Genomic DNA, 27,978 nt, shown 5'->3' on the forward strand with positions numbered 1-27,978 from the left:
CCTCACTTACAGAAAGTTTAATTGTTATAAAACGTAATCCATTCACCTTTAGATCACCAGGGTGATCACAAAAATCAAATGGATCATAAAAAGAGGCAAGTGCCATCTATTTCTATGCAAATGAAATATGTAAGTGATACCTGCTGTATTTTAAATTTTTCATACCAATCTCAAAGACTTTATTATAAATTGAGCCTTTTCAACCTGAATGTTTCCTCCTGGAGCTGTTCTAGTTGTGTCTGGAGCTGCAGATGTCTTCTTCCTGCAGGGCTGTTGGGATCTTCTAGAGAATCAGACTGGTTTAAGCGTTCCATGAGTATCTGATTCTCAATTAACAAACTACTCTTCTCTTCTTGAAGTGCTGCAACCTAAGAGAACACAACAAACGTGTGATGATAATGGAGTGATACAGAATGATTGGCCTTCTCCACCAGAAGGGTTAACAATCAGCTCAACAGGGTCAAAAAAAAAAGAAGAAAAAAAGAAAAGAACAAACTGATAGTCTATAACAGGGGTAAGGCAACTCCGGTCCTTGAGAGCCGCAGGCAGGTCAGGTTTTCAGGATATCCACAATGAATATGCAGGAGATAGATTTGCATACCATGGAGGCAGTGTATGCAAATCAAGTTCATGCATATTCATTGTGGATATCCTGAAAACCTGACCTGCCTGCGGCTCTCAAGGACCGGAGTTGCCTACCCTTGGTCTATGACCATATGCTTATATTACCCTTCAAATCGGCACTACTTTCCAACAGGTGGAGTTTATATAAAGAGGTAATTTCTTACATTGTGACTAGACAAAAGCAAACTAAGTACTTGAGCTTTGTTGGTAGTTTGGCTGTTTTCTTTATAAGAGATTTTATCTGCCTGATCACTAACTTAGCCATTTACTGGGTTTCTTTCTCTGCCAGTGGTCATCTAGCAGTGAAGCTCATCTTTCTTGCTGACCAGGTCAGCTGCTACCTTCCAATGATGGGTCTCTCCTGTCTGCAGTTTGTGTTTTGATATCTAAGAATGCTGACCTACACTCCTGCCGACTGGCCGACTGTTTAACGAGCAGCTCATTTGCATTCCTATTCCTTGATGCATGCCCGTTCCTTACTGATTCGCTAAGGGAATCAGTAAGGGAAGGGCTCTAACAATTGTTTAGTGCATCTAGCCCTGAGAAATTATTTCAAGTGGAGAAGGATTTGGAGGGCATAACAACTAAACAGACTGAAGCAGGTTCAGTGGGGGTTTCAGTCACAGTGGAATTACTTGGAAGGAAAGTGACTGAAGTACAGGTGGTGCAAAGTAAAATCTCTCAGGATATTTTGGGATTACATCGTAAATATGGACAATAATTTTAAAAAGTTGAATTTAAGGTTCTTGAACTTTCCATACTACTACTACTAATCATTTCTAAAGCGCTACTAGACGTACGCAGCACTGTACACTTGAACATGAAGAGACAGTCCCTGCTCGACAAAGCTTACAATCTAATTAGGACAGTCAAACAGGACAAACAAGAGATAAGGGAATAGTAAAGTGAGGATGATAAAATAAGGGTTCTGAACAAAGTGAATAAGGGTTAGGAGTTAAAAGCAGCATCAAAAAGGTGGGCTTTTAGCTTAGATTTGAAGACGGCCAGAGATGGAGCTTGACGTACCGGCTCAGGAAGTCTATTCCAGACATATGGTGCAGCAAGATAAAAGGAACAGAGTCTGGAGTTAGCGGTGGAGGAGAAGGGTGCTGATAAGAGAGATTTACCCAGTGAACGGAGTTCCCGGGGAGGAATGTAGGGAGAGATGAGAGTGGAGAGGTACTGAGGATCTGCAGAGTGAATGCACTTATAGGTCAATAAGAGGAGTTTGGACTGTATGCGGAAACGGATAGGAAGCCAGTGAAGTGACTTGAGGAGAGGGCTAATATGAGCATAAAGACACTGGCGGAATATTAGTCGTGCAGCAGAATTTTGAACAGATTGAAGAGGAGAGAGATGGCTAAGTGGGAGACCTGTGAGAAGCAAGTTGCAATAGTCTAAGCGAGAGGTGATAAGAGTGTGGATGAGGGTTCTGGTAGTGTGCTCAGAAAGGAAAGGGCAAATTTTGCTGATATTATAGAGAAAGAAACGACAGGTTTTAGCAGTCTGCTGAATATGTGCAGAGAAGGAGAGGGAGGAGTCGAAGATGACCCCAAGGTTACGAGCTAATGAGACAGGAAGGATAAGAGTGTTATCCACAGAAATAGAGAATGGGGGAGTAGGAGAGGTTGGATTAGGGGAAAAAATAAGAAGCTCAGTCTTGGCCATGTTTAGTTTCAGAAGTCGCTCAGACATCCAGACAGCAATGTTAGACAGGCAGGCTGATACTTTGGCCTGGATTTCTGGTGTGGAGTGGTAGATCTGGGAGTCATCAACGTAAAAATGATACTGAAAACCATGGGATGAGATCACAGTACCAAGGGAAGAAGTATAGATGGAGAAAAGAAGAGGTCCCATATGATACCTAGGGACCTCTAAGAAATATGGGAGATATTTTGAAAATTCCCCCAGATGTTTTACCCCCACTGAATAATGCATTTTGAGGTCCTTTTACCAAACAGCAGTAAAAGGGGGCCTGTGGTGGTGTCGGCACATGGCAAGGCCCCCATTTACCACCGCCGGTAAAAGGCAGGGTTTTTGTCTGGAAGGAAATGGCTATGTGCTAAGCCAAGGCATTGGCATGGGGCCATTTCCTGGAGGAGTACACCCCCTGCACTAGAAAAAACATAAGTAGGGCCAATTTGGCATGTGGTGGTATGGCTACCTCCGCTCCATAAAAGAGCCCCTTTATTTTCCATATAGAAAACAGACAAATTATGGGACAACCTGCAGGCAATGGAATTTCAGCTGCCTCAGCTAATAGTAACATAGCTTGACTATCACAGATATTTACTACTTCGTTACTACTCTAATATAGTAACGAAGTAGTAAAAATCTCTATTTCCAGTGAATTAGCTAAAGATTGTATGACTCCTTGTATCATTTGTGTTTGAGACAGATAGAAATCATATTCTGAATTTATTCTCTCAGCATAGATCTTGTTTTTATGGAAAAATGTTTGGAGCTTTCTGGATGTTTACAAAGGGACTCAGCAACAGCATAAGATGTACCCGAGTTTGTGAACTACAGTTCTTCAGAATAATGGAGTTTTCTTTAGAAATTTCCTGTAAAATGTTCTGTAAAATTTGACAATGTATGTTACGTTTCCTTTGACTCTAAACAATATTTCCTAGAAAACAAATTTCCTATTCAATTAATAACACCTAGCCAGGTAGCTATTAACCACTAGTCACTTTATGAGCTTTAGTGTTTGGCTTGCTTGGTGCCCTTTGCTTTTTTTAGATTTTTTAAATCTCCTTTTCTTGTAGTTTTTTCCCTCAATTTTCTGGGGTCCGCCTAGTATTGGGGGCTAAGGAGAGTAAGAGATTAGCATTTGTCTTTAATTTCTAAGATATTGTTTTTGATCTATTCATACTAATCCTCCCTATTTTCTTTTTTTTTTATTTGTAAGAAGTCTTTTATTGAAAATTTGCAATAAACAATGTACAATAATCATCGCTCTACATTGGAGTGTTTACAATATAGTCTCAGCAAGGTGAAGTCCAAGTAGAACAATGAACTGCTACCGTACAACAGTAAAATATAACTGTAGAAACTTCAACTTTGTATTATTATGTTTTAATAAGGAAACATTCCCCTCCCCCTAACCCACCTCTCAACAGTCGCCCTTTCCAAAATTAAGACCTACCTAATCCCTCCCACCCCCTGTTTTCTTCCCTGCCCTTCATGGCTGTCTCACTTTGCATCATACAGATTTTTCCCGTGCATCTATGCTAGTAATTACCTACTGCAGTAGCAAAAAACTGCCATATATCATGCCACTTGTGCAGTTGATGTCTCCTGACTGCCAAGAGTCTTTCCATCTCACACACATGTTTCAGTTTATTGTGCCATCTCTTAACCGACGGGACCCCGTGGTGCTTCCAGTGCTGAGCAATGGTTACTCGTGCAACACACACCGCCTGCCTCAGCAGCTTATGCTGCGCTGCCGGCATGCCCTCTACTTTTACAGCAAAAAGAAACACCGTCGGGGCCCACGGAATGGGCGTTTGTAACCAGCTCTGCAACCTGTTTTGAACCGCTTTCCAGAAAGCTCTCACTTTATGGCAGTTCCACCAGAGGTGCCCCATCGTCCCCCTCATGCCGCATCCCCTCCAGCAGAGACCTGATGTGTTTGGGTATATGCGCTGGAGGCGATCAGGGGTAAGGTACCATCTGTATAGCACCTTCACAGCATTTTCCTTTAGCGGGACATGTGTGGAAACCTTTGTCGCTTCACGTTCTATTCTCTCCCACCCCGGCACATCCAGTGTCACCCCCAGCTCCCTCTCCCATCCTCTCCTATGACATTCATACACAGGGTGCTGCATAGTAATGTGCTTGTAAAGTGTACCTATCAGGCCTCTAGAAGTGGTTAACTTATCACATATCTCCTCTAAGTAGCCCTTGGTCCGCTGGATTACCGTGGCCACGGCCTTGGTGCGCAGGAAGTGAGTTAATTGGTAGTATGCAAAATCATCTCTCAACACCCCAGGGTTTCGTGACTGCAGCTCTCCAAATTCAAGAAGAGTGTCCCCATCATACAGCTGGTCCCATGTTCGTAGCCCTTCCCTGTACCACCGCATGACCGAACCCTCCGTCGTCCCCGGCAGGAATAATGGGTTGTGTGCTATAGGGGCCAAACGAGTCAAGGTACATTTACCCCCCGGAAACAGTAGTGAAGGGTAACCTCCACCGAGGGACAAACGCTCTCGTCGAGCTTGCGAAATGTCTTTGGTAACCACATAAGCGCTCCCAGCGGTGTCGTACCTGCGGAATGTTGTTCCAAGTGCACCCACTGTCTGTCTGGATATGCCTGATACCACTCCAATGCTACCTTTCCCTGGGCCGCCCGATAGTACCAGAAGACATTCGGGACCGCAAGTCCCCCGCGGCGTCTTCCTTGGTACAACAGGGCACGGGACAACCTAGGATGCTTTCCTGCCCAGACGAAACGCACAATTTTATCTTGCAATGAGGCTAGAAATCGCCTGGGCATCATTACAGGCAGCACCTGGAATAAGTATAAGATTCGAGGTAAAACGTTCATCTTAAGAATTGCTATACGGCCAAACCAGGAGACCTCTAAATCACCCCATCGTTCCATATCTGCTGCAAGGGCTCGGACCAGGCCTCTATAGTTGGCAGAGAATAGATCAGACAGGTTGGAAGTGAGATTCACCCCCAAATATCTAATGTGTCTACCCGCCCACCGAAAAGCATGAGCAACTTTAAGTTCTGCAACTGTAGCTTCCGGTAGGGAGATATTTAGGGCCTCGGATTTTGTCATATTGACTTTAAAACCTGATACTACAGAATACTCCTCAATAAGCTGAGCAAGTCTAGGGAACGCGTCACGGGGACGGGTTATATACAGCAAAACATCATCCGCAAAGAGTGCCATTTTATGCATTCTCCCTGCCACAGTAGGCCCTGCCATCAGCGGGTCTTTCCGAACCCTAGAGGCAAATGGTTCCATAACAAGTGCAAACAAAAGGGGGGAGAGAGGGCAGCCCTGTCGTGTGCCCCTATGCAAGGAGAAAGAGTCTGAGTGACTGCCATTGATCTTAATGCAGGCTCTAGGGGAGGAGTAAAATGCTTGTATCCAGCCCTTAAACCGCGTACCGAACCCCAAGATCTCCAAGGTCCTATACATAAAAGGCCAGTGGACCCTGTCAAAGGCCTTTTCTGCATCTAGGCTTAAGAGGCATAATGGTCTCTGATTTCGCTTGGCCAGATATATAAGATCTAAGGTGCGTCTGATGTTGTCCATCGCCTTTCGGTAGGAAACAAAGCCCACTTGGTCAGGGTGCACTAGGGTTGGCATCAACGGTGCAAGCCTATTGGCAAGGACCTTAGCCAGAATCTTGACGTCGGCATTTAGGACAGATATGGGCCTATAAGAGCCACAGTCAGTGGTATCTTTGCCGGGTTTTGGGATCACCGCTATCCAGGCCTCCAACATTGTCCGCGGCAGATTTCCCCCCACCCCCACCTGGTTGAACATATCAGCAAGCAGGGGGGCCAATTCAACGGCGAATGTCCGATAAAACTCGTTGGGAAAGCCGTCAAGCCCCGGAGACTTATTTGAGGGCATACCTCCAATCGCCTCCTGGACCTCTTTAGGTGTAACAGGCTTCTCCAACAATTCCTGGTGTTGCCTAGCTAAAGGGATGAGATCACTATCTTGCAGATAGTTGTCTATTTGTTCCCCAGGAGGATCGATCTCCTGCTCATAGAGCTTCTTATAATATTCTCTAAAGCGCTCACGGATGAAAGCCGAATGACGCAACAAATCACCCCCTCTGTCTTTCACCTGCTTAATCATTCTATCAACTTTCTGTCTTCGCAGTCGCATTGCCAGTAGGCGCCCAGCTTTATTAGTTAATTCGTACGATTGTACCCCTTGTCTCGCCCTTATTAACTCGAGTTGTTCCGAGTACATCAGATTCAGTGCCATTCTCTCCCTGCACAGGGCATCCCAGATTTGCGGCGTGGGACCAGCTTTGTGCTGTTGTTCCAATGCCTGTATCCGCCCCATGCATGTGTTTAAGCGGGATCTACGGGCTCTTGCTCGAGTACTAGCCAATTGCAAAAAATGTCCTCTGGACACCGCTTTTAAAGCGTCCCACACCACATGCATCGGTGGGCCAGAAGCTAGGTTGTGCTCAAGGTATTCTTTAAACACCTGTTTATAACCCTCCACCACCTGCTCATCCTGCAACAGGCTTGTGTTCAGAGACCAGCGTCTATCTTTCACTTCAGTTTGAATTTTTGGGAGAGTGACCCATATTGGGGCGTGATCAGATATCGTCATACTACCAATTCCAGCATTTGGGCCTAATTCCACTAGCGTGGTGTCTAAGAAGATGTAGTCAATACGGGAGTATGTTTCGTGCACTGGAGAGTAATATGTATAGTCCCTTTCTGTATGGTGTGTCAACCTCCAAAGATCTAAGAGCCCCAGGGAATAGGCCAACGAGACCAGCGATCGTGCTTCTTTGTGCCCCTCCGTCCTGACAGGCCCAGAGCGATCTTGTCCTGGGCTCATAACAGCATTGAAATCACCCCCAAGTATAAGCGCCCCTGTAGTGAAGGTCCCCAATAAGGCTTGTATTTTGTTAAAAAATTCCCCTTGTCCAGAATTTGGGGCATATATTGATGCCACTGTGAGGATTACTTGGTCTATCTTAAGTTGTAGAAATAAAAAACGCCCCCCAGGGTCCCTTTTAGTCTGCATCACCTGGGCCCCCAGTGAAGATTGCAGCAGTATCGCCACTCCTCCCCTCCTGGAGTCCGCACCGGATGCGCAGTAGACTCCTGAGTAACCAGGGCAGGAGAGAAATTTCTCGTGTTTGCGACGCAGGTGTGTTTCTTGCAATAAAACTATGTGTGGTTTTAACTGGTGGAGTTCTCCATAAAGCTTCTGTCTTTTTTGAGGCATGTTAAGTCCCTTGACATTATAGGAGACTATCTTCAGCTCAGGACACATGTCTTATCGTGTAAAAGACAGCTAATATCTGCAAAGTGTAAAAGCAATGCACCTCCCCCTTGTGAGCAGCACAGGTCAGTAGAGCAATAATTATTACCTATGTCTTCCCTCCTCCCACAACCCACCCTTATCCCTCTATCCCAGTCCCTCCCCCCACATCTCCCCCCTGTTACACCAGCCAGGAGTATAAAACCCCTAGATGGGATCCGAGTAAGTGAGTCACAACACTCCCGACACCTCAGCCAGACATCCCCTCCCCCCGCCCAAGTGCTTTCCAGCATTCAACCACTATTGTATGCCCTCCTGCCCATCCCCCTTCAACATAGTGTTATTTCCTGTAAAGTGTATCTATACACTTCCAGCTTCAGCCAGCCGCGTCGTGTCATTCATGCAATCCGATCAGTCCTACAGTCCCACAGGCCTCACCTCACATCAAGAATTAGCTGGTCTTACAGCAAACTTGGTCGCCAGTTAGAACAGTTCCTGGCGGACCAATGGTAATCTGACATAGTGGCACATGTCTTTGTCCAGTTACTCAGTCCAAATGTCTCTTGTCTCTCCTGGAGTCTGTCCAGTCATCTCTTGTTGCTGCCTCGTCGCACTGGCCCCGATGCTCTTTGCCAGCCCTGAAGCTTGGCCATGGTGGATGAGGCCAGCTCACCTGGTGGGATAGCCGAGTTCACCAGCTCTGCTGCGTGTAGGGCCTCCCATGCTTCTTGTAGGGATCTCACACGGTATTTGCTACCCTTCAGGGCAAAGTTCAGAGAGAACGGGAAACCCCATCTGTATTGCACTTGATGTTTTGTTAGTATGTCTAGGGCTGGCTTCATTTGCCGTCGTTGCTGCAAGGTATATTGCGACAAATCTTGATACACCAGTACTTTTGCGCCTCCAAACTCCAGGTTCTGCGCCTTCCGCGCCTTAGTCATGATCAATTCCTTGGTTTCGTATTTGTGGAAGCGGACAATAATATCTCGCTGCTGCTGTTCTTTGCGAACTCCAAGCGCTCTATGTGCTCTGTCCAGCTCCACAGTACTCTCTCCCGCTTCTGGGCCAAGTAAAGAGGCACAGATTGTCTGCACGATCTGTGTAACATTCTCTGTTTCTCCTCCTTCTGGCACCCCTCGAAACCTAAGGTTGTTCCGCCTCCCTCGGTTTTCCAAGTCATCTATCTTGTATTCTAAGTCCAATCGGTGTTTGTCCAGTGCAAGCAGCTTCTCATTATGCTTAAGCAGTGTCTCTGCCTGTTCCTCTAGCTTAAGTTCTGCGTCTTCCACCCGCCCCCCCAACTCACGGAGGTCTGTGCTCAAGGAATCCATGCGTTCCAAGATTTCATCCTTCGACTGCTTTATCTCCGCCTGAATGTTCGCTAAAAACCTCCGCAGTTCAGTTGGGATACTTTTTTTGGAGGGTGGATGTCGCTGCTCGGCCTGCGACTGGGCCGATTCGGAGTCGGAGCGCGAGGCCCGCTCTGGTGACTCGTGGCGTTTGGCGCTTTTTCCCGCCATGATTCGCTCAGACCGCTCGCTCTCTTTTTTTCGCGTAGCGGGAGTTTTGCTCATCGCCGATTTTGTTGAAGGGAGCGTTTAATAAGCTGGTTTCGCTAGGTTCTCACGCTCGCTGCCGTTTTTTTATAGCTGTTTAAAGCGTAAATCAAGCGCGAGGAGACGGAGCTCTCAGGCTAGGCTGCCATCTCTCCCGATGACGTCACTTCCTCCAATCCTCCCTATTTTCTGTATCAAGTATTGTAAAATTAAAAAAAAAACTCTGCATAAATATAAAGTAAAAAGGACTGTGGATGAGCACTGCTACCAACTATTTTGGAGTTTTAGAGCATTAAAGTGCTTAACAAAGCTAAACAGAGTGGTGCTCTGAATATCTCCCTGACCTGCTATGCAGTTCACATGGACTTCTTTATTTCCTGAAGAAAGCCTGAAAAGGAGATCTGCACCTGATGATCTACTTGCCTGTGGAGAAAAATTCAAGGGAAGATCATAGATATGTTCTAGAGTGCAGTTATTATTTGATCTAAACAGGGAAACCTATTAATACTGAAGAATCATTCTCAGTATTGTAACCAGGTACTTCTAGGTGCAGCCAAGGATAGAACAATCTCCTCCAGCCACAGGCTCCTGGTATAGTCAAGAAATAAATGTCCATCCGCAACTTCAATCTTAAAGACTTTATTCCATGCAGGTTTCTAGTGGACCTGATACATAGTTCCAACAGCAGCATTCACCTTCAATCTTAAGCACATATAAGCCACCTGGAAGTGTGTGGCAAATAGTCCCCTTTAAGCAGTAGGCTATCAGCACATATCAGGATTCAATACAGGCTCACAGTCAGCTCCAGTCTGGGCTCTTTATCCAGTGCACAATAAGCAGTATTCAATTCCAAATAGAAGCAGTTCATTCAATTCATCATCACAGTGAAATCACAAAGTAGCAGTGTCTACCTTCTACTCTCTTTACCTTCAGGAGAGTTCAATACTTTAGGGACTCTTCATACCCAAGGGATTTCACCCTACATCAGCTTCACTGGTAAATTCAATACTTTAGGGACCTTCCTTACCCAAGGATTTTCAGCCTGCAAATACTTTAGGGACCTCTCTTACCTAAGGGTTTTCAGCCTGCAACTGCTTCTCTCCTCTGGGACTCCTTCCCACCTGCTTAATCAATCCCTGGCTTCTGCTCTCACAACCAATCATTCTCCTTCCATTAGCTTCCCCCACACCAGCTGAGTTACGCATTAGACTAATGAAGAGCTCCTGCACACAGGGTTTCCTATCTCTCTTTCCCCCTAGTGGCAGCCACTCTACACATCCTGCCAGCTTACAGCCATGTCTTCCCTGATTGCAGCTAGGAGTTCAGTCCAGGTTCCTCATCTCACCCCCTGGCTCCTTGCCTGCAATGCCTTCTGGGACTTGTATTTCAAACTGACACTGCCTTAACCCAACTATCCTGGATGCGACTTTATCACAGTATATACTGGAAATGGTCTTTTGAAGATGCAAGCATCAACCACTTCTTGGAAATGACAGTGAACTCTTGGGACCTTGGAACTGAATGCTGTCAACAGTCAGGAGAGGCTTCTCAGCTTCAGCTTGACACAACTGGCAGGAGGAGTGGCCTAGTGGTTAGGGTGATGGACTTTGGTCCTGGGGAACTGAGTTTGATTCCCGGCACAGGCAGCTCCTTGTGACTCTGGCCAAGTCACTTAACCCTCCATTGCCCGCCGCATTGAGCCTGCCATGAGTGGGAAAGCACGGGGTACAAATGTAACTAAAATAAATAAATAAATAAATAAATAAATAAATAAAATAAAATAAATATATCTTTGTAGTTCTAGCTCAATGGTGGTGCTAACACTACACTCTCAAAGGAAGGAATCATGTAGACCACTGAATATCTGACTGGAGCTGAACCAGATCAACATCCTGCATGTGCTGAGTGATTTTTACTGCTACCTCCTTCTAAAGTTCCTTGAAGATTGCTGAGCCAAAGGAGGACCTCTGGAGATCAATGCAATAAGCAAACTGGATGGTTTTCTCCATGTACAGCCACTATGAAGTGACAGAAAGTACCACCATAATCCCCTTGATCTCTGAACTATGCACTGGAGATTTGTACTGATGGGCATCACTTCTCTGAAGCTCCGTGCTTCTGTAGTCTGAGCCCATTATTTAGGGAATGAGATTCTTTTAGTATCCTCCACTTCTGGTGTCAAAGGGGTTAATGCTCCCTTTGGCAATTTCTTGTCTCTAGCAGTCAATAAAGCTCCATAGTACTCAGGCTTCAGTTCCACTTTTGGACTACTAATTGATGAATCTGGTCTACTTCAGCTCCACAGTACCCATAGGCCTGCATACACTAAAGACTCAAAATCATCCTGCATATCTATGATATAAATAACTGCATTGTTATCAGATGAAAATTAAAACGTACTGTTTTAATTTCACAAACCACTATTTATATTCTTAAATTACAGACATTTTTGCTAGTGATTATATCTTGTTTATGAACAGTATGAACAAACCCAACAGTTTCAGAAACATTTGTTAAAGCACCAATGTCTCCTATTCAGCCCACTTTGGTTTGAGTTGAAGAAATCATATTAAAAGAATTCTCTGTTTATATGGCTGTGACAATTCTGACATTTTTCAGCGCTGCTAGACAAACTTTTGAGAACAATTTATTTAAAATTTCAATATGGTCATATTGAACTTTTCATATTTTTCCTGTTAATTGGCATACTGCTTCTTTAGCATTAAAAATGTGAATTCTTATGGGCTAAGCAACATTATAGAGAGAAAAATGGGGGTATGGGGACAGGGAGAGAAAGGAACATGCAGGTGGACTAGTCAAAAGAGGGAAAGAAATCAGCAGCCCCATAACAACCTACTTAACTAAAAAAAAAAAGAAAAAGAAACCAACTTAAATTATGAATACAATTCAGAGGATGAAAATATAAAGATTTTAGGAAATGACAAATAACACTAACACATGTTTGATATGTTCCAAGCTGGTAAGTTATCAAGTAGCATATGTATATGTTTTGTTGTGCTTCAAAGTAGTGGAACTCAAACAAGAACTGTTTGTCCCAGACCAAAAAAGCTCTATTACGCAAGGCTATGGATGTCAAGGGAAACAGTAACAAGTAAGCTCAGAGGACAAATGAAACCAGACATAATTGGGAAGGGGGGGGGGGGGGGGGGGGGGAGGGGAGAAAGGACATCCCAAAACAAAACTGTCATTTATTCTATTCAGTAATGTTAAAATCCCAGATACAATGCAGTGAGCACTACTGTTTAGAAAATGTTAACATCTATTGATTTTTATTGTGGGATGTCTATATGCTAATATTTCTACATGCTACACAGCTCACCATATCTCACATGCTTCTATTTTCAACTCTTAAACTAAGGGCTTCTTACCAAGCCGTGCTAGCAGCTCCCAGTGCGCTAATGCCGACGACAGTTCACTTTGAATGGGCTCCCTCAGCATCATCACACGGGAATTGCTAGCTCGGCTTGACTGACAGGCCCTAAAAGAGAAATATGAAAGTTCTAAGAACCAAAGGGTTAATTTTATAAGAAACCACTTAGTTTTAGGTGGCAAGAATGCACATATGTTATTTTAATTATTTACACACTGAAGTGTGGAAAGGACCTCATAAAATACCAACCAGTGCAAAATTGTGTGCCTTGTTTGTATGGTGCCTGCTTTTACTGTGGATGAGCAAAAGGACAGAGTCTGGATGGAGATGAACATGAACTACATAATTTATACTGTAATCCATGTGTGATCTTGCAATCACTTAGATGTAGGCATTTAAACCAGCCCTGGGGCTAGTGTACATTACACACGTCAGATAGAGGCACATTTTTGCCTTCTTAAAATTACGCTCCTACTTTTCATTATAATGTAGGCACACTTTTGCCACCTTACACTAGACACCTGGTTATAAAATTATCCTCTAGATATTGATGTACTTTAGTAGTTTATGTTAATTAGTCAGTGTGGGGTAACAGCAAAGAATTATGACAGAAAGATAGTGCAAATGCTTTGTTAGAAGCAGTATTTCAGCGGGATGCAGTTAATATATATTTTTTTAATTGCATTCTCACAGCACAGAAGATTTACCCTTTCTTCTAGGTCAATACACTGAAACCTCAGTCTATCTCGCTCCTCCTGAATAAAGTAGGCCTTCAATTTAAGCCAAAGCAGAAAGAAAAATATTTTAAGAAGGCAAACATTGGATGTATTAAGAAGCATAAAAGCTCTTCTACAGAGACAGACTTCCTGCAAAAATCCATTTTTCTCATTAGGTAGGGACACTTTGGAAGGCCATTAAATGTGCTTCTATCTGGCATGAGGCTGCTACTTTTAACATCACAATGTGTAACCTTGTATCAAGGTCTCATGAGTTAGAAGCAATGAAGCGGCCTGGTTTCCTGAGGCAACTCTGGAGTGGATTCTGTGCTAAGGATTAGAAAATTGTATTTTCACAAAAAATTGTTTTCCTGCTTCTATGTTCTTAAATTTTAGCTTTCACTTCTTCAGCACCATCTTCAGTCTCTACATCTCCTTTTCTTACACCACCTTTGAATTGTATCACCCAATTCCTCTTCAGCCTGGTCAAACTGTATGTTTCAATGACTCCTGAAATGATCAGAAACTGATACAAACACTATGAGGTCGATATTCAGCAGACTGTGCTCAGAGTTTTGTTGACGCCATTGGTGTTATATTCAGAAATTCAATACCGGGTCATGTCCGGGCTCTGTCACTGCTTTTGTGGAACTGACTGCATCATAGCTGGTTAAGTACAATATCAGCACTTAACTGGCTATGAGGTCCTGCATAAACATAGGAATGGCTTATGCAATCCTATTTATGAGGTGACCTTGGCCAGTTAAGTGCTGAATATCGTCACTTCACTGTCCAAGTGCCGACTCCGGCCCTGGAATGCCCCCAAAATAGCCAGTTTTGTGTTAGGTGCTAGCCAGTTGTTTTCAGTGGCACTGACCAGTTAAGTACCACTGAAAATGATCGCTTAGCCCCAAACAATCGATTTAACTAGTCAGGAGCCATTTCTGGCAGGTTAGATCACTTTGACTATCAACCCCAAAGTGACACAAAATTTTTAAAAAAGTTTTCCTACATGTTTTAATATACAATTACCATTTGCAGTTTTTAGTTTTTTTTTTAATACACAGATTCTAAATAAGTAAACAATGAATATGACAGGTGCAAACATTTGGATGTCCCTTCAATCTGTACTTTCTATTTTCAGCTTAAGAGAATAGATCTCAACATGGGCTACCATTAAGACATGCTATTTTACTGTTAATCCTAGTTATTAGTACCTAGGACTCGCTGCATAAAATGGGACCTGCGCTACAATAACGTGTCTTAACAGTAGCCCATATTGATAACTACAGCCTTAAGAGACTTTATATTCTTGCTTCTGGATTTTTTCCTACTCTTCCAGTTCAGAAATATTCTGAAGTCTCCTTGCAGGCACAGGGTCACCGAGAGACAGAGCTGGGCCTTGGGCAGGGCAGGGCCAACCCCCCCCCCCCCTCCATCTTCCCGCGTCTGCTACTCCCTAGGTCACTCTCCTGCTCCTGTGTGCTGGGACCCAGGTTATTGCGTTAACACAATCACCCAGGTCCCAACACACAGGAGCAGGAGAAAGACAGACCTCGACTCCAGGGAGACTGTGGCCCAGGCATCTTGTCCCCCCCCCCCCCCCCCCTTTCAGCGGCCCTGTGCATGCATTGCATGATTAGGATCTGCCCATAAATTTTCAATAATATTTTGTATGGAACAGTCAAGTCATTCTAAAACCACAATTTTTCTTTCCTGTAAGTACTTTGCGGTTGATTGGTTTAGTGCCTTGCTGAAATATCCAATCTCTTTTCAGTTTAAATTTCTTTAACTGCCACAGAACACCAAAGCAGATTAGATCCAACGTCATGATTAACATTTTCTCTAAATTTAACTTCTGTTTGGTAGGGATGTTCATTTTTGTTTCAACAGTTCAAAAGAAATTTGTTCCAAAAAGTCTCAGACAAAGGTTTTCTACATTTTAAAATGATGACTTTTGTGATAAAGTCATAGAAAATGTTTCCTTCTGAAAACTCTTTCATGCAGATCACTATTGTGCAAGCGGTGGACAATTACTGCTTTGTCAGCTAAATTATTCAGCAGGTCATTTGCAGTGATCTATGAGTTCTGTTCTGCAGATCTGACTAGTTTTTTGGCGGTACTTTTAGCGAAGATTTTTCTTGGTCATCCAGATGCTATCTTGATAAATTCCATTTCTTAACAATGTTTCTAACTTCTGAAATTGGTAGCTGGGTGGTTTAGATATGTTTATAGCCTTCTCCTGCTTTGTGAATTATCTTCATTTTCAAAAGCTGAACCAGTTGTTCTAGGAGTCCATAGTTGTTGAAGGTAGACAGAACATCACAAGCTGCAAGGTTAAAATGGTCTGCATATTTCTTCAACTATAGAATTGTCTTCATCTAATTGAAGATCTAGCCAGTCACTAAGGAGCCCTTTTACTAAGCCGTGGTAAAAAGTGGCCTGCCCTAATTTTGGCACGTAAAATTGGTGAACACTGGGCCACTTTTTCCTGTGGCGGGAAAAGGCCTTTTTTTAAAATGAGGCAGTAAAATGGCCATATGCTAATATTAAAATCAGTGCGCGGCTATTTACTGCCTGAGCTCTCCTTTCCAAGCCTATGTTCTTCAGCATTGGGGGGGGGGGGGGGGCAGGGTGGAACAATGACTTCCTTTGCTCCCCTGTCTCTAAACTATGCTCATGCTCTGCAGGTTGCTAATGCTAGGTTTATCTGGCACTGAGATTCTTCAGTTTGACAGTATACCCTTTAATGTAAAAAGCCCTCTGCCATTTTGGCATGCAGTTAGATACTGTTCCTGTCTTCTGACAGTTCTCTATTACTGGTATTCTTCTTTGTTCTCCTTCCCTTTTTGTCTTTTTTTTGGGGGGGTGGGTGGCTTTCTTTGGTTCTATTTTTCCTCTTTAGTTTGATCAATACCTAACGAGTTACTTGATTTTCATTACGCTTTGTTCTTGTATGTTTCCAATGTATCTCATGTGTAGGTGGTTTTATTGTGTTACCAGGATTTTATAAATAGTATATAAATGCTTCTGCTGCAGGTGTTTACCGCCAAAACATGGCAGGCTGCTGAAGTCAGTCATATTGGACCCTTTGTACCATTTTGCTATTTCTTAGAATAAAGATTGTTTTCACTCTCATTGATTTGTTGGTTGCTCTTAAGAACATCAACTATGATAATACATCACCTATATGATTGCTGTAAATTTTATTGTGAAAACTAGTAACAAAGAAATTTGAGACATCTAAATCAGTATGAGCCAGTCCAATGGGGATTGGGGGGGGGGGGGGGCAGATGGGGGGGAAAGCATACAGAATATGGCTCAAGGAATTTTTACTAACCCTTTTGCTTGTTTGCACATGTAGGTACCTGCCCTATTTCTACGGGTCTCTGACAAGAGAAGAGAGGAAAGGCAGTACAAAGAAGCAAATCCTTACTGCTATGTTTAAGTGATGCTACAGAAGCTGGAACTGGGGGGGGGGGGGGGGGGGGGGCATTATTTCTCTGAAAACATCAGTCTGATCTGGCCTATTTTAAAATTTGATAAATCTTTTCAATGTTTTAACTCCCCCCTCTCTTTCCACACGTCATGCCGTTGTGTTAATTTTTTTTTTTTAAGAGTTATTTTGCTCCCAGACATTGTTGACTTATTTTGTGTAATTGTTTTCCATCTTTTGGGTTGTAAAGAATACACAAGTGGGGGAAAGCACTCATGAAAGTCTAGGTCCCCTAGATGTATGCATGTTTTTATCTGTGTTGTCTGTGTCTGACCTGGAGTCAAGAAGAGAGGTGCCCCTGCCACATGCCCATTCCAATGGTTTAGAAAGAATAAAATGAAACGAAGTGTGATAATATATCTAACCATTAGATGTCACTGACAATAGTTTTCAAAGGATGGCCTTTACAGTTTAACCAGATTTCTCCACCACTAAGAGGCCATTCATATGGCACCGTCTACAAACTACATGGTTCAGTCACTAGCTGGCACTGGACAGAGCAACCATTAAGAAAGCTGTACAATTCAATTACTGAGTTCCACAATAACATTTACAACAAAGAAAATCAAACACATCTGAATCATTTGTAGCCAGCTGAGAAGGTATAGCAAAGTGACAAGTACAGGGGGCGGTGAGATGAGAAAAGCAGTGAAAGTCTAAATCATGGAATTATTTCCCTATGTATTTTCTTTGTGAATGCATCCTTTTTTCTGTGTGTGCATATGTACATCTGTGCTGGCTCCATCTGTGACAGGAAGGAGAGAAAGGCAGTTAAAGGAACAATTCTCTAACTGCATCTAAGTAGCATCCTTAGAAAACGTACCACTTAACAGTAGCACACAGAGTTTTCACAGAGGTGTGCCTCAGGCAGGGCTTTAAGGCATACGACTATTTTAGAAAAGCAAAGTATGCCTGGAATTTTCAAAATCAGCCTTTCCACCTACTTTGATTAAAACATCTGTGGACTAACTTCTCATTTGGGGCTGAGCTAAGGAAAAGAGGGGGGGGGGGGGGGGAAGGTGGGGTTGTGCTTACTTCTCTGGCATTGAAAACCACCTTCAACTATCAAAATTTGAGTTTCCAAGGACAACTCTTTAGTTTCCCATAGATGTGCAGGTTTCCAAACTCCACCATTTACATAATGGCAGTACAAATGTAAAGTCCAGATGGATGACACTCTTTATTTTTATATACGTTGAGGATGCCTCAAACTGAGGTCCTCTCACCATCACCTCTGATTTGAGAGATCGTGATATAATTATCAACCCATGCTCACATTACATAGTGTAAATAACTACTAAAGGAATAGGGATGGAGATTGTGATAGGATCTTATTCTATTTCACTGCTCTTTAACTGCATTTCAATTTTGGATTTTGATGCTGCTCTACTGTGGTGTTATGCTGTAAACCACCCTGAGACACTTCTGGGTACAGAAATGAAAACAAGGGGGAAATACAAATGTTGAATTTAAGTCACTGTCGGCAGCCACTCCCTTGAATGCTTAAATTAGTCAAATTCCAGTAGATGGGCACACAAACATCAAGGCATTCTGTGAGAGAAAAGAGAACACTGAACATCTCTTGGGGGCCTGACAAGCTGATCAATAGCCCCATTCAGTTGTCTGTGAATCTCAACTTGTTTTGGAGAGCTGATTGTATTAACACCTGGCATGTCAAACTGCAATCCTGGAAGCTGCAAATTGTCAATATTTCCACACATCTTTAATGAATATTCTTGAAATATGTTTGCATGCAGTGTCTCTGTTATATGCAAATGTGTCTCATGCATATCAATATTTCTTGACTAATACAATATATTTTTCTTTTTCCTAGACAAACTCCAAACTCATTACTATGTGTATTAAAATTTACAATCTTTATTATGAAAACAATCTAATCTAACAATAAAACAATCTCTATCAGATACTCTCACAATATCCTACCCCCTCCACACAGTGCATAGTAATTAAGGATATCTTGAAAACCTGTCTGCTCGTGGCCCTCCAGCACTGCACTTTCCTGGTAAATATTTTAATTCATCTAATAGACAGCACTAATCAGCCATGTGAGTTTCAGACTGACTTAGGATAAAAACTATATTGAAGTAAATTTCTACTGAGATGTTACTTTCAAGAATGGCTTGGTTCCATGTAACACAATTTTAAAGACACAATGACGAGTTTCAGTCTTGTTCATCTCACCAACAAAAGAAAAAATACCCTGCCACAGAATTAATCAGTCATAAAAAACATGTGAAATGCAAGTCACTAGCAAAAACTTCATAACTTATCTTTTCTAATTGATGGGCAACCTGCATCACAGAAAGCTCACTGAGGGGAGATTTACTTTCAGATTACAGATAACATCTGGGGACGGAATCAGGTTAGTTTATTGTACAGATTCCATCTCAATTCCACAATCACTCACCTGCATGTCCAACTCATGGCATCTTTGGGCAATTTCTTCTTTTGCTGCTAAGGCTTCATTTAATTCCTCTGTGGTTTTCTTCAACTGTTTCACAACACATAAATATAATTAAACACACAAACACACTTACAGTACACATATGAAAAGCAAAGTTACTCACCTGTAGCAGATGTTCTCGGAGGACAGCTAGCCAAGTATTCTCACAGCTGGGGAGATATCATCCGGCAGAGACCAGTACAGACGCTAATGAGATCAAGAACTTTCTAGCAGCGCCCATCGCACGTGCACTGACGCGCAAGTGCGGGTCCCTCAAGAATTGTAAAAAAGCTAAAGAATTCAACTCCAAGGGGAGGTGGGCGGGTATGTGAGAATACTTGGCCTGCTGTGCTCAGAAAACACCTTCAAGTTTATTAACAATGCATACACTGCCCATAGGAACGACCCTCTGAGTGGTGTACAATATAATAAAAACAAATTAGAAGAGGAACACCAAAAATTATATTAAAAACAAGAGTAAAAACAAAGAAAACACAAAGGAATCAATCATGCCCTAACACATCTTATAACATCACACAGCTCACAGCCGGTACAGGCAACCCAACCCCTGTCGGGAGCCCAGCAAACATAGGAGAAGGATAAGCATAGTCCATAAAGCTATGCCACCAAACACATAGCCCATACTGAAAGACCTGCTATAGGTGAGTAACTTTGCTTTCTCTGAGGGCAAGCAGGCCTTCATATTTTCACAGCTAGGAATCCCTAGCTACCAGGCTCGCCCGAAAAAAAATGCTAGGGCAATTTACTAGTTGTCGAGGTGCAACCTGGAAGACAAGAAAACTGACCGGGGGGGGGGGGGGGGGGGGGGGGGGGTAGAGTTGGATTCTACACACCGAACAAATTCCTCAGGACTTGCTTGTCTGAATCATCTGTCTCGTCAGGTATCCTGCTCAAAGCACTAATGAGAGGTGAATGTGTGGACAGAAGACCACATAGCAGCTTTGCAAAACTCCTCTATGGAGGCTGACCTCAAGTGGGCTACCGACGTAGCCATGGCTGTCGACTTTATGAGCCTTAACATGTCCATCTAGAGTGAGCCCGGCCTGGGCATAAGTAAAGGAGATACCATCTGCTAGCGAATTATAAATCTTGTATTTCCCAATGGCGACTCCCATCCTGTTTAGGTAAATAAACAAACAAAAAGCTGGGTGGACTGTCTATGGTCTTTAGTCCGCTCCATTGAGAAGGCTAAGGCTCACTTACAATCCAAGGTATGCAGTACTCTCACCAGGATGGGCATGTGGTTTTGGGAAAATGTTAGTAGAACAACAAAGAAGGAACTCCCACACTGCCTTAGGAAGGAACTTAGGGTTTGTGTAGAAAACCACTCAACTATGGTGAAACAGTGTAAGGTGAATCAGCTACTAGGTCCTGAAGCTCACTGTCCTTATGAGCTGAAGTAATCACCACCAGAAACACTACTTTCTAGGTCAAATTCTTCAGATGACAGGAATCAAGTGGCTCAAAAGGAAACTATCAGATGGCTGAGGACAATGTTGAGTTCCCATGAAACAGTTGGAGGTTTGAAAGTGAACTACAGGCTGTACAGAGAAGGGCTTACCACCCACTTGGTGATAAACACTAATTGCACCGAGATGAAGCCTTACATAATTGTTTTTTAAACCAAACTCAGAGATGTAGAAAGTATTAAAGCAGTTTTTGTGTATAACAAGTGAGGATTATCTAAGGCCTTGCCCTCACACCAGACTGCAAACCTCCTCCACTTAAATGAGTAACACCTCTTAGTGGAGTCTTTCCTAGAAGCCAGCAAAATGCAGGAGACACCCTCTGGCAAATCCAAGGTTTCAAATTCTATGCTCTCAACATCCAAGCCGTGAGGACCAGGGATTGGAGGTTAAGATGTAGAAGAGACCCATTTTTCTGCGTGATGAGGGTCAGAAAACAGTCCAATCTCCATGGATCTTCAGAGGACAATTCCAGAAGAGGAAGGAACTAGATCTGCCTTGGCCAGTAAGGGGCTATTAGGACCATAATTCCCTGGTCCTGATTGAGTTTCAGCAAAGTCTTCTCAATGAGGCAAATTAGAGGATATGCATATAGAAGACCCTCCTCTTCAATGTAAGAGAAAGGCATCTGATGCTAATCTGCAGTACGATCTGAGCTGGAGCAGAACTGGGAGACCCTGTGGTTGAGACGAGTGGCAAAAAGGTCCACCGAGGAGGTGCCACACTCAGATCTTGCGGGCTACACCTATATTGAGAAACCATTCCATGTGACTACAAAACTCTGCTCAGTCTTTGAGCAGGGACTGTCTTTCTTCTATGTTTGTGCAGCGCTGCGTACGCCTTGTAGCGCTATAGAAATGCTAAATAGTAGTAGTAGTAGTAGTCTGTCTGTCAGGCAGTTGTCCTTTCCTGGGCAGTACATGGCTTGGAGGTCCATCCCGTGAAGGAGGGCCCACTGCCACCAGACACATGGGGTAGGATCTCATATCTCCTGCTTGTTTACATAAAATATTGTAATCTGGTTGTGCGTTTGGATCAGAATAATTTGGTTTTGCAGTTGATCTCTGAAAGCCTTTAGAGTGCCCCAAATGGCCCTGAGCTCAAGGAGATTGATATGGAGATCTGTTTCCTGAGCAGACCAAGTCTCCTGGGTGTGAAGCCTATCTTCATGAGCCCCCATCTTAGGTTGGATGCTTCTGTTGTTAGTACCTTCTAAGGAGGTGGAATTTGGAATGGGAGTTCCGTAGTCAAATTCATCCAAAATGTCCACCAGAGAAGGGCCTGAGTCAACTCTGCTCTCTGCCACCTGAGACCACTGGGAAGCTAGGGTCCACTGGGCTTCTCTTTCAATTGAAACATGCCATGGATGTGACACGCACTGTAGAGGCCATATGGTACATCAATCTCAACATTTGCCGAGATGTGACCTTCTTGCTGCTTCAGACTTGAGAGGCGAACATAGGTCTTTACCCTCACTTGGGGAGGAAAGGCCCAAGTTTTCAATGTATCTAGCAGGGCTCCTTTGTATTCCAATCGCTGTACTGGGAGAAGGTGGGACTTGTTTTATTTTACGTCGAACCTGAGTAACTCCAACACCCGCATAATTAGGGGCACTGACTGACGCGCCCCTTGCTGTGATGTGCTCTTGACCAGCCAATTGTCCAGACAGAGAAACTACACTCCCAGCCTGCATAGATACAGCTACTACTGCTATACATATGAGGAATACCCTGGTAGCTGACGCAAGGCCAAATGGAAGTATGCGATACTGGAACTGCTGTTTCCCTATTCGAAATATGAGAATTCCTGTGATTGGGAAGTATCAAAATTTGGGTAAAGACATCTCTTAAGACCACAGATCATAGCAAATCCTGTTCCTGACTCATGGGGAGAAGTATGCCCATTAAATCATCCTGAACTTTTTTTTTTTACTAGGAATTTGTAAAGGGCCTTTTGGGCACAAGGAAGTACCTGGAATAGAACTCCTTCCCTAAGTCCCCTAGTGGCATGGGTTTGACTGCACTACCCTGGAAAAGGGTGGAGATGTCCTCTACAAATACCTGCTTGTACTGAGAGTTGAGTGACAACCCTCACATTGGACAATTTGGTAGTGTTTGATGCCAATGCAGGGCATAACCGAGACAAACTATTTGAAGAACGCATCAGTCGGAGGTTACAAGGAGCCACCTGTGATGGAAAAAAATTCACCTCCCCTGCTACTGGTAGGCGGTCCAGGATGGTTACTTTGAGTGCAGCTATGCTCTCTTAGAGCCAGTGAAAAGCTTGTTCCCTGCTTAGACTGGGGTGTCAGCTTGGGTTGGTGAGGCTGAGAACACTGCACCTGGGGTTGCTGTGCAGAGCAGGAAAGTGGCAGGAACCTACGCGTATGAAAGTAGTAGGTTCATCTTTTAGGCACAGTCAAAAACCTCCCTGAGGAAGAGGATGGAGCTGGAAAATGCCACAAAAATTTGGATGGTGTCCATATGTTTCTTTATGAGGTTGGCAACCTTCTCCATCTTATCCCCCAGCACCAACCTCTCCTGAACTGCTGGTTCTAGGTCAGAGATACACAGCCATGAGATTCTGTGCATTCCCACATCCATTGCAGAGGATGCTATATGAAAAGTCGTATGTGTTCATGGCCAGATATTTTCTACACTCAAGCTGCTTGCTGGCCAACTGGTAAAATTCTGTGGCCTGCTCCTGTGGTCAAGTATTGGCAAGACTTAAGTGTACTATGGACCAAAGACTGCAAGTAAAGGCTCGTGTAGAGCTGGTAGGACTGGATGCAGGCAATGAGCATCGCTAAAAAGCTTTCCTCCTGAACTAGTCTAGTGCCCTGGGCCTCTCTGCCAGTGGGTACCAATGCATGAGTCCTGGTGCTCCAAGCTCATTTGAGAGCAAATTAAACCACCAGACAGTGGTGAGGCAGCTGGACCTTCTTGAATCTGGGAGCCTTCTGATACAATACTGTGTATCCACCTTCTTAGATGCAACCTGCACAGAAAGGGAGATTGCCAGTTCTTTATCAGTGTATCCTTAAGGATAGGGTGCAATAGAACAGTGATTCCTTCCTTAGGAGAAGACTCGTAGTCCAGGAAAGTCAACATCTCCGCCCTGGGCTCTTCCTCCATTTCTAACTTAAATGGGCAGAAGCCATTTCCCTGATAAAACTGGTGAAAGACACCCTCAGGTGGAGATTTACATCTCTCTTGAGGTGGAGAGGGATCAGAAGGTATCCTAGAAGACTCCTCCTCTGAGAAGTAATGTGATTCCTCTTCTGAACCCCATGAGCTGTCCCCATTCAGACTCTCCACCACATTCAGATTGTACTGATTGAATCTGTGCCTGCCTTGACTCAGTGGATCTATCTTCATGCCCCAAAGATCACGGAGGAACAGTCCTACTCTGTGATGATGGGGAAGCTTCCTCCCCTGATCTTGAGAGCAGTACTGTATGCGCCGAGGTCGCCACTAGTCAAGGTGTCAGCATCGAGGATCTTTGCACCAGCAAGGAATGTGCCTGCCTTGACTCAGTGGATCTATTTTCATGCCCCAAAGATCACCGAGGTACAGCGGGGACCTGGCTACTGGGAGACTTGTGTACCGGTACCTCTTCCAAGGAGGAGAAGTGCTCCTCCCAGTGCCAGAGCTTCTCAGGTACCGGTGATGCCGATGCTCCGGTGTTTCCAGCACCGTGTGTTGAGAAGAACCGATGCTTATGCTTCATGGGCTTCCCCCGATGCACAGCACTGTGGTCCTTCCGTGCCAACAAGGACAATATCGAACTCATACATGTCCTTGGTGTCTGGTCCAAAGCTGACCAGTCATGGGACCTACTCTCAGCATCCAATATCGAGAGAGGTGGAGACCTCCTCGATGCCAGTGCACTCTTAGTGAATGCTGAAGTCTTACTAGCCATCGAGTTTGATTGCTTTCGGTGCCCATGTGGATGTATCGGCCTTCAAGGAGCCAAAAAGCGTCTCCTGTTGAACCTGCTGCACTCACTGTGTCCTCAGCTGTATTTGCAAACAGAAAGAACAAGTTAGGCACAGTCATATCCAAGGCACCTGATACACCAGTTGTGCAGGTCTGTCATGGCATTCAACTCATTAAATTGGGTGCACTGGGGATCTTCTTAGACACCGAGAAAAGAATTGCGGCAAAATTAAACTCCTGACTCTAGAACCAGAAAAAAAGGGGACATGTTCAAACTGATGCTGGGGTTCCAGCCTAAAAGGGACTAGCAGTACGCGAAAAATAAATGAAACTTTAAGGGCTGAAAAACTAAAACTAATTAAAAGGGAAGTTTTAAAGGAAAAATTACCTGATAGGCGAAAACCTGCACAGGAATGCACAAAAGAAAAAAGCACAAATCGCACTTGTGGAGAACACAAAGATGTGTCCTTCCTGCTCTGCAGCAAAACAAAGACAGAGACACAGGCTCGTTAGTCGAGCCAGAAGGTACCAGCGCATGCACGGAGAGACACAATTAGAAAGTTCTTGATCTTGCTAGTCAGCGTCCACACTGCGTTCTGTCAGATGACGTCACCCCAGCTGTGAAAATATGAAGGCCTGCTTGTCTTCACAGGGTTTTGCTTTCAAAGTTTTAATTTAACGAAAGTGATATTTTTGTAGATAATATAACACTGTCCCCCCACCACACACACACATATACAGCTAGAATAAAACTCATTGTCTTACACACACTGGGAACAGTGCACCCAAACAAAATTACAAAAGCACACTATTTCAGAAAGGCTACAAAAGCATCTATGTGCCTTTTCTAAAGCAGGAACTCAGGCCTAGCAGCACACAAATGCATACCTCCTCCGAAGGTGTACATGTGTTAATATTTTATAAATATCCACATACATCACAATTCTGCCCAAACTATGCCCCCAAGGAATGCCCACAAGCAGTTTGCATAAGTATGTGTACTCTTGTCGACATATTAGAGTGCACCATTTTATGTCATTTTCCATATGTAACACATGCTTAGCATTCAGAAAATGCTTTATAAACTCACCCCCATTGGGCTGGCACTGACATGTAGAACTAGCATGCTCCCCTATCCCTACCCCCCCCCCCCCCCAAATGTGCAAGAAATACTTTAGTGATTTTTATGCAGTAGTCACTGTTAAAACAAGAAAACCTTTGCATGGCATGCGTCAAAACTGTGCAAACTTAAAATGTCATGTGGGGGGGCGGTCTTTTTTAACAGTTTGGCTTACTGACCTCTACAGAAATGCCTGAGGCTATTTACAACAATTTTAAAAAATCACACATGTCATGTCAAATCACTCTATACAAACAGATCAATCTATCTACACACCCCCACAATGAAGACCATAAGCCTGTCTCCATAGCTAGACACTACCCAGTCTATCTCCAATTGTATTGTTCAAGGAAACTTATTCTAGAGAGCTAGGACGACCACAGAGAAGATTCTCAATCTGTCTCTTCTTTTTAATTCATTCTACAGTGATGGACTAGCCTACTGGTTAGTGCACTGGGCTGACAACAAGGGAAGGCTAGTTCAAATCCTACTGATGCTCCTTATGATCAATTCCTAATCCACAAAAGAATATTGCTTCTTATCCCAATGACTTTTTAATTTTCTCAGGAGTCTCTCATGAGGAACTTTGTCAAAAGCTTTCTGAAAATCTAGCTCAAGGCATGTTACGTTCAGGTAAGGTAGGTACATTCCTGTCCTGGAGGGCTTACAGTTTAATTTTTCTTTTTTTAAAATCTGAGGCAATGGAGAGTTAATGACTTGTCCAAAATCTCAAGGAGCATCAGTGAGATTTAAACCTTGGCTTCTCTGGTTCTCAAACTGCCACTCTACCCGTTAGGTACAGCTAATACCTGTAATAGCTGTACCTAATGTTTGGCAACTAAACAGCAAACTAAAGGCTAGCAGAGCTAAAGCCTGGTGGCCATTTGGCAACCTACCAAAAACAATAATAGGTAAATTATTTTATGGTTGCCCATAATCTCAGAAATTCTGTTACAGTACTGCTGAACATTACTGTTCACATGGCCAACAGGAAGATGCTGGACTGAGGAGCTAGGGATGACTGAGAACCAAAGTACCTGTATATATTTCTGGAATACTGTGAATACTATTCTGTTCGGTATTTTGTAGTATTTTGATTTTTTTGGTACCTAATTCCTCTAGAGTGCATACAGTGTATATATAATACCATCCGTAACAGAGGTACTGGGGAAGGCAGCTGGGGTTCTTTCCTGCTGTGTTCAAAAGTGCCCCTACTGTCATTTTAAGGGGGAGAAGTGTTCCCTTTTAAGCTGGGCTAAACATCCAGTATCTAAATAAAATTTAGAATAGCTATAAACTGCAGGTGAACAAGCAAGGAAAGCATGTAGAGTATGGTTCATGGAATTCTTTACAACCTCCCTGCAAGCGTTTATGTATATGTGTGTGTGCATGTCTGTATGTATATGTGTGTGTGTGTATATATATATATATATATATATATATATATATATATATATATATATATATATATATATATATATATATATATATATATATATATATCAGTGCTCACAAGATAATATAATGGAAATATTTTGCTCATGAAGAAAACGTTTTGCTCACATCAGCTCAGTTCTTAAAGGGAACCTTGGTCAAGCTCAGAAACAAACTGAGGTCTTCCATTTGCTATTGAGTTTTTGTAATAGCTCTACATAGCCTCACCTAGAATAATCAGCATGCAGAAGCCTTTGAATCTTCTTTCCTGGCAATTTTTTATTTCCTTTTCTGCATCTAGTTTGAAAATGGGTGCCAAAACTGAACTCCAAATGTGAACCAACAGAAGCTACCCTGTTTAAATACACACAAATTTTAGGCGACGATGGCTTAGCGTACAACTCTCTAGCTTCCTTTCCCGCTTTCCCATCTAATTTGTAGCTCTTTTCACTGCTATGTTTTCATCTGTTAATATTTTGTAAACTGCTATGATGGTGCATTCCCTGTGGTGCTTTATCAAATAAAGATGAAATTAAAACCCAATTTATCAACTAACATGTCCTCTTTTTTCTTAGTGTTAACCAGATGTTGCCCCAATTCATCGGCTATTTATCACCCTGTAATTGCATTAGTTCAACTGAGGGCACCGAACATGTGGCCCCCTGACCTCAGGATGTAGCCCACTTGAGACTTTAACAAAAGTGGATTTTTAACCGAATTAGCTAGCTGATTCTGAAGGACTACAGAGCTATTTGATGGCTATGAAGTCCCAA

General features: G+C 43.3%; 1 protein-coding gene across 2 annotated transcripts in view; it reads right to left on the reverse strand.

The window, feature by feature from the left end:
- HOOK3 (hook microtubule tethering protein 3) overlaps positions 1 to 27,978 on the reverse strand; it is a 253,534-nt gene that overhangs the window by 113,198 nt on the left and 112,358 nt on the right. For both annotated transcript variants that reach the window (XM_030194473.1, XM_030194474.1), the window contains exons 8-9: positions 19,191 to 19,274; positions 205 to 368 (exon numbers count right to left, since the gene is read on the reverse strand). In XM_030194473.1, coding sequence (XP_030050333.1) covers positions 205 to 368; positions 19,191 to 19,274 — 248 coding nt within the window. The remainder of the gene's footprint in view (positions 1 to 204; positions 369 to 19,190; positions 19,275 to 27,978) is intronic.

Source organism: Microcaecilia unicolor, chromosome 2 (genome assembly GCF_901765095.1).
Source record: "Microcaecilia unicolor chromosome 2, aMicUni1.1, whole genome shotgun sequence".
In the NCBI taxonomy this organism is placed as follows: domain Eukaryota; kingdom Metazoa; phylum Chordata; class Amphibia; order Gymnophiona; family Siphonopidae; genus Microcaecilia; species Microcaecilia unicolor.